We start from the raw sequence: 12,826 nt of genomic DNA, 5'->3' as shown, positions 1-12,826 counted from the left end.
ATCGGCTCTCGGAACTGAACGATCCTTGCGAGCGTTGGAGACCCGAAGATTGCACTTGCAACGTGGGGCAGGAATAAGACACCCGTGACTTGTCGTCGAAGTCCCCGTAAATTGGGTTGGCGACATTGAGGAGGCGAAGAGAGTTCGATTCTTTAGCGATATAAAAGCACCTTCCATAGAAACCAGGATGGTCATCTTAAGAGGCAGCTGAATGCTAGCTCGTTAGAGAGGCTTTCCTGAGATTTGGAGGCTGCGAATGTAGAAAGAAGATCCATATGGCCGTCTGTCGTCAAGTCCAAAGCCCATTCAAAATCATGTTTACCATGCATACTCCACAGGACATGGCTCCGGAACGCGTTCAACCATGTCAGATCAATCATCATCAAACCAAAATGCCGACGAGGCACCAGACCTCCCGGGTATGGATTGAGGTTGCGTTCTCGGCAAAGTTCATAGCTTTGCTTCGATCGGATCCACTGTATGTCCATATTTGAGGACGAAGTGAGCCCCGACACGGACAAATTTGCGGCCAATCTTGTCGCTAAGTGCTTCGTCTGGCTTCTCAATTTGTTCATGGGGTGGCAGGGATGCTGGAGGCGCAATGTATAGAAATGGAAGAGTAAGCTTTGGTCCTTCGGGAGGGGACGCTGTCACTGTCCATGCTCCACGTAACGTATAGTCTGGCCGGTTGAAAGTGCAAATCCCTCGAGGTGGAGGATCCGCACCGCTGTACAGGTTTGTTAGATTCACGCGAAAGTTACGGTCTTACATCGGAGGGTCTCGTCACCATTTCCCGGACAGACGTTATCACCAATTCAGTGGGGCAGTGGGAATCGGATGAAAACAGTCCTCCGTCCTCAACAGTGGGAGAGGCACCCAAATTCAAGAACACATATCTCCATGGCTTCGGGTCCTCATTACGACATGCTGAAGGAGAAGGTAAGCCAAGGCGATGGGCTACACGCCTCTGGATCAGGTCTCGATGATCATAGACACGGTAGTAGAACTTCTTGCGCTCCTTCAGGTATCCTAGCTGGTGAAGGCTATTGGCTTGGCTGTGTCTAAGTTCCATCGTATATTAATCCCCTCCCCTAGAAGAGGCATGGAGTACACATCGGGCTACATGACAAAGCTGAAATGGAAGACATCGCAGTTCAAAGAAGGGGGGGAGGCGGCTTCGGGTCGTGGGTATGAGTGTGAGGGCAGTGGAAACATGTAGCGCACGTGAAAGGGGAGGCGAGAAGAAAGTACCAAGTGCTGGTAGGCAAGGGGTGGCCCAAAGTATACTTCTCGCTGCAGTAGTCAAATGGCTGACAATCGGCAAACACCACAAACACCACAAACCAACAAAACGCCCATATCAGTGTGAAGTTCGTCATTATGGTCCAGGAGCCCGCATCATGGATTCCCTCTTCCAGAGTACAACGAGTAGAAACAGAAACAAGTATTGATTGTCTGTGCCCACTTTGTCGTAGCGATACGTCAATTCATGGACGTCGAGAGCCTCAGGGCATTTTACAGCATCGTTTGACAACGGCCAGTGCCACGCCACTCTCGTCATAGACACCAGCACTCTTAGCTATAGGTCTGTCCTCTGCGCCCCGAGCGAGCACTGTTGATTGCGAAGGGAGCTCCAATGGGGCTTTTTCGGGTGCAGGTACGACCTGTATTGGCGCAAGAGGCAATCCCTTGGCTTCCTAGCTTTGCGGGGACTTTGACATACGCGCACACATACAAGGAATAGGTTAGACTCGATATCATGAGCATCTTTCAGGGGTTGCCGCCGACGACACTGCTGCGGTTTGACATCCTCACGGGGGCCAACCAAGCATATCAAGCTGCCAGTTTCCCGAAAGTGAGTGAAGGTAACTGGAAAACGGCGCTGCCGACAACGCATACAACTGCGTAGGCTGTTGGAGTCTGCCTGACTGGGTCCTCCAGATCGTAGATATTCACATTGCCCACTTCAGGTCCCATAACATGCTGGATTCGCTCCAAGAATTCCACTTCATATGAACCGCAAGCGACATTAAAAGAATGTGTTCCATGTCGGTGGTCATCTCACCTGGTGAACTAATTCAAAGATTCCTGTTCCCACATCACCAACCAAGATCACGTAGAATTGTTTCATTTTTCCTCCCATGGCATGACGATTGAACGCGGCGGAGGAACGAGCCAACCAAGGCGAACGAATCGTAGGCAGCTGAAGACTTAAGCGGAGTCAGTAACCTCGTTTGTGAAACCTTGGTCATCAATGGCCATGTACGAACCCACACGATGGTAGGAAGTGTCAAGCCCAAGTATGCTGCTGAAACGACTCACCCTCGTGGAATCTAACTGTCAAGGATGTGCTGGAGGGTCGCTTTCAAATCCTCCAGATGATCCTCCTCGGCCCAACGGATCAGGTCACGGTACTGCTGAATCTCCTCCTTCTCGGTGATCGACTGCTGGCCGGTATAGGCGGAATGCAGTGTCTGCCGCCCTTTCTCCAAATTCGCCTTGTTACGTGCCTAGACCAGATTAGACCCGACGGCATGGCCCGATCCGCGACGTACCGTGGATAGTTTAGGTTTGTCGCTTGTGTTCTCAAACGCCTCGCAAGAGGAACACGTAGTGCAGGACATTGTGATCTTCGGTTCGTAGTTCAAGCGACTGGTGGGAATGTGGTCGGCAACTTTGGGGAAAGGACACGAACGTCTTATGCAACTCGAATGGGCCATGGTATCTGGCAAGTGTCGAAGCCAAGGACGGAAGTGAGAGTGCATGCACGAGCAGATGTCTTCCCGAGGATCCGCAGTTTGCGTGGAGCTCAGTCTGGCAGGACAGGGTCAGGGAGTTCGATCTCGGATGCAACCAAGCTGAGTCGTTGTTGAATCAGGCAAGATGAAGTCGCTTGACGTTCAAGAAGCCCCAGCGGTCAGGTCCGCTGCTGCTTAGCTTGCCACGCCACCGCGAACGCTAAAGATGCCTGGGCCTCGTTGGCTGCATAAGTCTTCTTTTCAAAGCGACGGTAGGACCAATCGAAGGCCATATGCCCTGGCCATTATCAATGGGACAGCCCGACGGCTCCTCTCTTCCGTTCCTTGAGGCGACTTACTATCCGCTTCATTCTCCCTGGCATGATTTTGACAATCAATCACGACTTGACCATTCTTCACGAAGGGGATCATTCTGCAGACGCACTCAACGCAAACATCTGTGAACGGCTACACAGCAACTCAGGCTGAGGAAGTAGAGCGATGGGATGGAGAAGATCCTTGAATTACCATTGTGGGTGTCGACAACGTCGATGTTCTCAACACATATGGGACGATGTCGACTGGCCGGCTGATTGAGTTTATTCCTTCTGCAATCTCGAACTGGCGGTATGCAACCAATCTGTGGCAACAGGCTGCGTTGGGCTGTTTGTCGTCGGACATGCACAACGTACGATCCACCATGCTGCGGCGCTGTCACTACATGGTATTGGCTATGGTACAGAATGAAAACCGGATGACGCAGAACGCGATCGTGCTGCATCTCGCACCATTCAACCTGGGCTATAGTGATGATGTCTTACTTAATCAGAATCAATCTTCTTTGCGTGCCGGATCGAGATACGGATGGTCGGAGGACCTATTGGCACGCGGAGTGACTTTGGTGTTGGCAAGACGGGTCAGTAACGACACCTTGAAGGTCTGACTGCGCCAACTCAGCACCCACAATGACCAGAGCAACGCGAGCATGGCTGCTGTTCAAACCTTAAAAGCGACAGGCATCGAGATGCTGGCTGCAGGTTTTCACCCAGATGTCGAGTATCGAGGAAAGCACTCCTTCGAGGTCTGTCCTCTGAGTTTCATCCTTGTCGATTTTGACTTTCTCCCCATGTCTGAAGAAAAGTCGACATCTTGTGTGGCGCATTGGCCAGAACAGATCTCACTTGGATCTCAACCTTCTGCTCCAGCTTTTATTTGCCTGTGTGAGTTCCTCCTCTGGTATTTGCCTCGTTCTGCGTGCCAGCAGAAATGTGGTTGAAGGCGTCGAGCAACTTTCAAAAGGTATTCATCGGTGACTGAATTCGCAAAGCTGGACAGAGTCAGCACACCCTGGTTTGACTCTGCAGAAGGTAGGCTCATACCTGCAAGCCGTATGCAACTGGACAGTGGCATTCGCTGCCGCATTTGACGAATGGACCCATGCCGGGCAGGCTTGGATCTGGCAAACTTTGTGCTCCATGGCGGGAGTTGCGAATATGGTTAGTCCCAGGTGATTCCACGATGGCGGTCAAGCCGGCAAGCTGAAGAGGGATCGATCGTCTCTTGAAAGCGGGCGCTGATAAGTGGGTGAAGCCAGGCAGCAGCTTGGGCACAGTTTCCCTCTGGTACCGTGATGTAATCTTCTGCTCGAAGGGTCTGGTTGCAGTGAGCGAAGACCAATCACAATTCCAGAAACAAGTGATGTCTCATTGTTTTGCTCAGCACTTCTTGATCCGGTGAGACGATAGGTCAACATCCCAGGCCATCTATCACAAGCGCTGAACAAAGGACCGTGGTACTACCCAGTAGGATCTCGAGTAGCCGACCCTGCCGTGCCATAGATATGTGGGACCGAGCGATGCCAATATTGTGGCGCTGATTGGTCGCCTATCCTTCCCGTCATTTCCAAACTAACAAATATCCCTGTCACAAGCTGGATGGAGACTGTCGGTATCTGCCTCACTAGTTGGGCTTTTCCATTCGGTGGTGGTGAGCAACGAGACTCTCAGCTGGCTCCTCGTATATGACTCAACCAAGGTTTGAGTTACACGTGACTACTGTGAGCAAGTCCGAGCTCCTAGGAGTCCATGAGCGTGTCTTTTTCGATTGAGGGACAATTGTCGTTGTAGTTGTCATTGTGTAAATTATCTGTGTGTGGGAATGGCAGAATGATGGCTTGGCAGTGTTCGCTGCCAAGCACTGTGCACGTGAAATACTACCTGCGCAAGTGTGATCGGGAAGGTTATCCGGAGGCTAGCCAGACAGCGCCAAGAGGGTATTCTGGACTGCAAGCCCCTCTGTACCCAGTACCGTATTGTTTGCGTTGGCCTCCGTAACTACTAGGTACCATATATCCCTAGTCAGGTCTCTCCCGAACCCCTCTGAATTCATCATGTCCTCCGAAAGAGTCAGACAGATCGATTTGCCGGGTGTCTCTCGTCGTCAATTTCCTCCGATAGCGAATGACAGTCGTGCGACTGTACATTCTTCTGGCCGGAATTTAACGTGCTGTACGAAGTGAAATATTGCGAGCTGTTCTTTCTTCGAACGTCCTCGTGTGTGCTTTTGGCTACTTCCTGGCAACACCGATCATGCAATCCGGTACGGGTGTTACATGCCGGCTCTTACGAGTACCCTCGACATCTTCCGCCCCGGTGCCTACGCCTCTTCACGACCAGCAACCTCGTGGCAGACTCCTACTCGTCGTGTCGGATGCCCATTGAATTGCAGTTGAGCTTGACCCCTGGACCTGGATCATCGGGCGATGGGGAGTCTTGTGCCACGCACCACTATCATGTGCCGAGGACAATCCAATTATTTGAGCTGCACTGTCATCAGCTAATAGCAGGGCCAAATATTTCTCGTCAATCTTCGGCTTCTATAGGATAGAAGCGGAGCGGTCAGCTCCACTACTTGCAACTGTATTCGTTATAATGCACCATCCTTGTGTATGTGCGCGCTGGCAACACTTAAAGAATCTTTGACATGACCTGTGTATATGAAACAGTTCCAGCACCAACTTTGAGGAGTCACAACTATCTCGTAACTGTCGTCCCAACTATTCTCACGTACGTGATAGATCGTCAATCTTTTTGCCATGTCGCTGGTCACAGACGAGGTTCTTCTACGTCTTTGGTTGCAAGCCCAAGAAAAGGGTTCAAGGGAGAATGTATCGGTGAAATTCTGGCTTCATTTTTACTGCAAGTACGTCTTCCCGGGGAAAGTATGGGTTGTTAGTGCTGAGAACGAACCATCCGTACTGGAGCCGTCCCTCAGAACAGATCTCAAGGTTGAATATCTTGGAGATGTCCTGCTTGAACTTTTACATCATCACGAGCTCAAGCGATCAGACGCTTCTAATTCGGATATCGAAACGGTGGAACATCAAGCGTACGGGAACTCTATTTCCTACCTAGCCGCACACCCAGAGATCTCCAGAATATATGCAGTGACGAGCTTTGGAACCAAGGCGAGGATCTGGACTTGCATACCCGACGCGCACATTATCTCGAACCTCTGTTCAGATCTCCAGCTCTTGCAGACCGGTCGCAATACATCCAAGTGCACTCTACGGAGGCAACAAAGCTACGAGAAGGATATGACCATATGAAGAGGTTTCCACCAGTCGCCCGTAGAGGGATAGAGCCTGATGAGAGGTCTCCTAAAGAAACTCTTACCGGGTAAATGAGTTTGGGTCGAGCGAGAATGATCTTGAGGTGATGCAAGGAGCGTCTGTACACGGCAGCAGATGTTCTCATTCGGATGAACTGAATGTGTCATCGATGTTCAGCGGTCAACCTTCACAGTTTGTCACGTCACAACAGTTGAATCAACCACAACTCGATCTCCGAGCCTCCCAGACCACCACCTTATTGTGCCAGTTTCGGCAATGAAGCTCCAGCCATCGTCGCCATCGTGGTTTCTTGAGTCCTCAGGGTTTGGTTCTACCACCCTCCACTCGACATACTGCCTGTGCTTGACTCTGAAGTTGCGATATTGGGCAGTCTCGCGCGGAACTTCTCTACCAGTGGTATCCCAGTAGATTTGACCCAGTGCATCCCATTTGTCGCGATGATACAGAAGTAGGACACCAGCGAACGTGGATGGTGTGTTCTGATCAGCACTAGGGTAAAAAGTAATGCCACGAAGGTCACGTAAAGAAGCGTTGGACAAATACCACTCCCAGGACCTTGTGGGAGCGTCATGAAACGCCGGGAGAGCGGGAAGAGAAGTCAAAGCTAAGTCGGGCCCGACTGGAGTGCATACGACTCCAAGTTCGATGATAGAATCCCGCTTAGACTCAAGTGCATTGTGGTAGATGCCTACGACAAAGCCGTTACCTGGACCCAGTAACGAACGATATTCGAAGGCGTCATGGTTCGTACGTGAATAGTAGCCGAATGTACGGAGTCGTGATGATGTCGTCTGAATCTAGAAATAAGTCAGTCTATGGCCATTAGTTTCAAAAGTCAACGGCGTACGATGAGAGTTGGCGCTTCTGCAGAGCCGAGTTTCGGAGTGCGCACCCAAAGACCCCGGATATTTTCTTCCGTGTTTAGAGGAAAACAGTGTCGTGTGACTTCTTTCTCCCTGGCGAGATCATCGCAAGTACCACAATCTAGACAGGGTCGAGCCCTGTGATGTACACAGATACCAAACATCTTCCCGGCTCGGCAGTGCGCCACCAGGAGGAAGGCTTCCACTGTTAGAGAGATAAACTTGAAACTAGACCGGGATACATGGACGGAAGGTAAGGAGAAGTGGTTTGATGGCGTGATCTCAGGTGGATTTGGAGTATCCCAAATCAACGGACTGTAATAATTCATGGTTGATTTTGGGGAAATGTCCCGAAGCAAGAAGCCCTGCATCCGTGTTAGATGGCTTACAAGCAATAAGCAGTTCACTTGCATCGGTAATGCACTCGAAGACCGATCCAGGCTTTGATTCAACAACATGGTACCACGGACCACTGTCCGGGTGGATATTCGACGCCTCTGGGTCGAATGTCTGGACGTTCCGGACACCTATTTCGTCAAGAGATATGACAACTCGACAACTGCTGCTTCGAAGTCTTCCCCTAAGCTTCTCGACATCCCGGTCGCGGCATTCGCCGAGTTTCGAGATATAAGTGTGGCCACGGAACGATAATGTCGACGCAAAAATGAGGCCTAGGAGGCTCAATGAGACCCTGAGTCCTGGTGAGGCCCGGCGGAGTTTGTTCATGAGATTCGAGCAGTCTTTTATACCGGAAAGGCGTGTAAGTCCTAGTTCGTCCATGATCAACAACAGGATATCGCCGGAGAGATTCTCGGCTAGTTCATCTGAAAATCTGCTTTTGAGAATCTGAGAAGTATATTCTTTTAGCGCGTCCGATGAATATGCAGTCTTCTGGATTGTCGCCCGTGCCCTCCATCTTGGTCGTGTCTGCTCCGCATACAACAGGAGGTCATCGCGGGTGGGGGAAGCTTCGGTGCCATTGCTCCAGGCAAGGATGTTTCGACAAGAGACATGGCACCAGGCTTTTGGTTGTGCTGCTATTTGTCCGCAAGAGAGACAAGCCACAGGACATGCCACCACCCTGAAGGTATGGGTTGGTCGTTCGACTGCCAAACGATCGATTAGTGAAGCACGGGGTGCACTCTGTTTCCAAGGTACTTGCGCAGTTGTGCATCAAGGAGCAATGCTATAGATTCGTGACACAGAATGCAAGTCGCATCAGAAAAGTGAATGATATCAACCGGGCGCAAGGCATTGGGTTGCGGAACATGGTTCACTCTTGGGAGAACTTCAGGTGTTCATGGCGCAGCCGCGTCTCATGACAACGCGTCGGATGTCGCCGCGCATCGCCTACGTCACCCGAATACACGTGACTCCTATCTGAGGAGCTGCATCACTTCAAATTTACCTCGGTGCTTTCGCACACACCTTCAACAGACACGAAACTCCCCGAAGGGTCAATGTCGACGCTTTCAATTGTCTCTTTCCCGTCATTTTCATTGCTGCTGCTAATTCGAAAAAGGTCGCCCATGAGTCTGACAGGGTGAATATTGGAATGCCCTGCCCCTGGGCCAACAAACAACAGCACAAATTTCTGTACCGTCCAACCCCACTCAAGGATACACGGCGTCGTTCCCTCCCTCCACGAAGCCACCAGTGTTCTCAATTCCCTACCTGAAGAGAAATCCCCTCTCAGCAGGCTCGACATTCTCATCAACCTGATGCAGCGCCATTTTAAAGCAGGTCAACCGAACGCTCTTGGTTGACTCGCGCTCGGCTTGAGTCCTCCCTCCTCTGGGTCGCGTCGTCCGCATGCTCCTGCTTTCCGAAGAGCCTGTATCGCCCAAGCAAAGGAGCGGCTACACTGTTTAGTGCATCCAGCCTTTCAACCGAGGGAACGACGCTTGATTATCCGCCACGAGCACCAGGGCTTCAAGCCATTGAGTTGTCTGCCTGCAACGTAACTATTCTGTGCCTGTTCAGTCCTCCGCCAAGTCCATCATCCTCTTCTCCTTGCCAAATATCGTCTCTTATACCCCACAAGCCCGCCTGCGCGGCAAAGTCCCAAGTTAGCCGCTACTTCGTTGCCAACATGATCGGCTCAGGGCCGGTTGTTGGAGTCTGCCTTGCTCGGGAGCTTAACCGCATGACTGCTCTTGAACTCCTTCCCGGAAACGAGGCAGCCGAACTGGTAGGCAGTCAGGGGACGAGACATACTCTCCTGAGGAAAGTCCTTGCCGATCGCCATTCGAGTCGTCGATTCGCTGTGCAGCATAATCCATTCATACCAGTCCACTCGTACGTGGTACAAGGTGAGGGGAGAGCAAAGTGGTTTGATTGCACGTGGTCCCTAGTAGGTACATAGAAGTACCATAGTAAACTACCAGGGGTCGCGAAACTGGGCAAATACGATTCCAGAGGCCCACGGCAGAAATAGCCGATGAAATAGACCCGGAAACATGACTCTCCAAGTAATGGTAATTACTCCGTACTCTCCCAGTATTGTGTCCTTTTGGCGTTTCATGCGCATCATTTACTCCACTGCAAGCAAGGTTCAGAATCACACAGCCACGGCTCAAAACGGCATGCTCGGTTTGAAGATACGCTCTTGTCCCAACCTCTGATATGCGTTTAGCCACCTAATGCCGACGTTGCCTCTGAAGTGAGAAGTTTTCAACGGTGTTGTCATGTGGATTCTTCGACACATGCCATCCGTAACTTTCACATCGGTAAAGCACAGCAGCACGTGTTTTCGCATTGATCTCGAATGAGGGAGATACTCTAACCGATAATGGTATAGCGGAGGTTGCCCCACCCCCACCCCCTCTTTATCTCGGAACTCCGGAAGGGGGCCCTGAGTGGGGGACGCATTCATTACCCGCAGTGGCCATGGTATGGACGAGGTATTCTCGTGTTCCGATTATATTTCTTGGCAGAAGCACAGTCATACCTCGTAAGTGATTGAATTGGGTTCCCGAGAGGTCGTGTTTTCAGTATGCTCTTTTGCGAAATGGACTCGGACTGTAGTTTCAGTCCTGGCTGGTTGGACCAGGATGAACGCGATTCAGATGTCTGCTGACGATTCGCAATCCTCATAGCGCCTGTCAAAAGCACGCTTCAGAGAGTCGACGATGCGACCACTTTATGACACCAATGACAGGGGCTCTCGATTTCATTCTGTGCCATGATTTCAGGACTTCTCAAGCAAGGCAGCATCGGGAAATGGATCTCCTTTCGGCGCCTTTGCAGAGGCGAGTTGTCCAGCACCGCCTCTGGAGTATGCTCGAGTACAGATCGTGCTGTTAGCCATGGCCGTCTGGTCGTCAGCCGATCATCAGTGGCCCTTGGTCACCTTGCGACTCAAGGCTGATCTATGTCTTGGGTCAGCCTACGTGTCGAGACTCCAAGAATATCATACAATTGTCGTTGCTCACTCGATGGTGTTTGATGACATGACACGAGGATCCACCAGTCTCGTTCTCTACTGCGGAATAAGGTATGTCCGACTGTCATGTGACTTTGAGGCGCAGGCAGCAGGAAGCGGGTCCGCGAACCCTTCGGAGCGGATTAATTTTCGGACGGCTCGCTATAAATCGACCGGTGCTTTAACCGGCGGCTGAGGCTTGAAATTGCGTGCCGACTTCCATCCAGCGCAGACAATACGTTCAATACGACGAGCTGATGCGAATTACTGCACTCATGGCCTACCACGCTTTCGTTCTCTATATGCAGTCGTGTCTAACCTGGGATGCTAGGCCATTCCTCTCTGGACACCACATCCTGCCGCATTTACCTTCGCGTCTCTCCCCTTCTCCCACTCATGCTCAGCCTCGTGAACCTCAAAAGTCGAGAAATGACGACGATCTCCGACACATTCTGAGGGTCTCAAGCCTCAATCGAGGGCAATAGAGCAAAGGACTGGCTTGGAAAACCAATCTCAGCATCACCGTCGCCCTTCCAGCTCATGGAACACGCTGTCCAGTGTTTGGTCTACTCGTTTGCAGCAGGCACATTCAAGAGGCAGGTCAGCAGTGGTACACCTTGACACCGAACAACAATTCTCCCAAGAGGGGAGCTCGTCAACGCCTCAAAGTATTCGCTCGTCGTGATGGTCCTGATCCATCTCATCCTTGAGGGGTCACGTTTTCACACTTAGCTGATTCACAAGATGTTCACAATAGATGATTGTGCAATTGCCAGCCTACCCCTTCCGGACGCTGACACAATGAGTGATCGTTCCAGTTTACAACGCCGGAAACGGCCTTCCGCCTCGTCAAAGTCGACCGACCGCACTCAAATAACCGCTTCCAGCGGCAATTTCGAGCAAATCTGATTGGCAATGGCATCTATTCCGGTGCATACGACTATCCGGACGGCCGTTTAGCACCTGGTCCGGCAAATTTGAGCGACTCCAGGCGGCATCCCATGTCCCTCAAGCATCTCTCACACCGTCGCGATGTACAGATGAAGCTTTTGGGCTTTCAACCAGGCAAGTGCAAGGGCGAAAGCAGAGACCACAGGTTTGGACAATGTGCTTTCTGTCATCGCTCAAGATATGACGAATCATTTTTTCGTGATGGACTTCCCCATGAACAATCTTGAGCAGTTTCAAAAGAATCCCAGCGAGCCCCAGCCGAGTGTATACTGCGGAGCCGCACCCTCGGTCGTTTATCCGCGTGTCCGTACAGACATGGGACTATACATCGTTCCATCAGAGGCTGACACCAGTCATCCGGCCGCTCCAGAAATCTTCTAGAAGGCATGAGCGCAAAAGGATCACCGATCGTAGCGAAAAGCTAAGCCTTGCTTGATGGCGCCGTCAGCGCTCGGACCATGCACCGGCTCCAGAACTACGGAAGCTGAAGACCAGAGTATGACAACAAGTCACGAAGCATCAGCACAACGTACCACGCAAGCACCGGCACCCTTCAGCCCCATGCGACCTATCTCAATGAGCCCCGTCACTCCTGGAGGGGTGCCAGAGTATCGTATCACTCAGACGTGCCCTTTCGCGATGACAGCACTGCTATCGAGGTGGCACGGCGGTATTCCGTAACAACCAAGATATGATATTGACAGAGCGAGACAGCTCCATTCCCCGTGCCAACCAGGTGGCTCGCCAGATACCTCATGGACCACCGTTTGCCCACCAACGGCCCAGACCGGGACCGACAAGCCCAGTGAGCCCTCGGACTCTGGCGCTACAGGAACAGCTCAGCGAACTGCAAGATAAGGTATCCAGCCTTGAAATGGAAAATCAGACCGACTGTCGAGCCGTTGGGCCAACGACAGTCTGAACAGCTCTCGACGACTGGACACCGTGGAGCTGGAGAACGTGTACCGACCAGAGCTGTATGAGCAAGAATACCAGCGCGGGGCAGCGCCCGTTGCCGAGCGACGCCCGCCACCTGCTGGTCGAGCCCCACACGGTCCTCACGGTTTTGCCCAGCCGAGCGACAACCAGTGGCAACCGGGAGGATATACCGGAGGTCGCTGACTGGACCCGAAGCAAATCATGCTTCAGGATCCAGCGGAGCACTCAGCTTACTTCTTCACCAACCGATATCAGAACCTACTCAGGCTGGAACGCACGA

The 12,826-nt window shown here is 51.8% G+C and overlaps 3 protein-coding genes across 3 annotated transcripts; 2 read left to right on the top strand and 1 right to left on the bottom strand.

Moving 5' to 3' along the window:
• Nucleotides 1–2,333: 2,333 nt before the first annotated feature.
• G647_10293 (uncharacterized protein) lies at nucleotides 2,334–2,624 on the bottom strand (the record flags this gene model as incomplete). The annotated part of the gene is made up of 2 exons (XM_008726284.1): nucleotides 2,334–2,510; nucleotides 2,556–2,624. 2 exons carry the CDS (start codon nucleotides 2,622–2,624, stop codon nucleotides 2,334–2,336), a joined length of 246 nt encoding a protein of 81 aa, XP_008724506.1.
• A 3,208-nt stretch (nucleotides 2,625–5,832) lies between these two features.
• On the top strand, nucleotides 5,833–6,345 carry G647_10292 (uncharacterized protein; the record flags this gene model as incomplete). The annotated part of the gene is made up of 1 exon (XM_008726283.1): nucleotides 5,833–6,345. The coding sequence occupies one exon, from the start codon at nucleotides 5,833–5,835 to the stop codon at nucleotides 6,343–6,345; it is 513 nt and encodes a 170-aa protein (XP_008724505.1).
• A 5,442-nt stretch (nucleotides 6,346–11,787) lies between these two features.
• On the top strand, nucleotides 11,788–11,988 carry G647_10291 (uncharacterized protein; the record flags this gene model as incomplete). The annotated part of the gene is made up of 1 exon (XM_008726282.1): nucleotides 11,788–11,988. The coding sequence occupies one exon, from the start codon at nucleotides 11,788–11,790 to the stop codon at nucleotides 11,986–11,988; it is 201 nt and encodes a 66-aa protein (XP_008724504.1).
• Nucleotides 11,989–12,826: the final 838 nt, after the last annotated feature.

The sequence above is a fragment of the Cladophialophora carrionii genome (genome assembly GCF_000365165.1).
Source record: "Cladophialophora carrionii CBS 160.54 unplaced genomic scaffold supercont1.13, whole genome shotgun sequence".
NCBI classification, from domain to species: domain Eukaryota; kingdom Fungi; phylum Ascomycota; class Eurotiomycetes; order Chaetothyriales; family Herpotrichiellaceae; genus Cladophialophora; species Cladophialophora carrionii.
The sequence above is the reverse complement of the archived record's forward strand: the minus strand, read 5'-3'. Positions and strand labels throughout refer to the sequence as shown.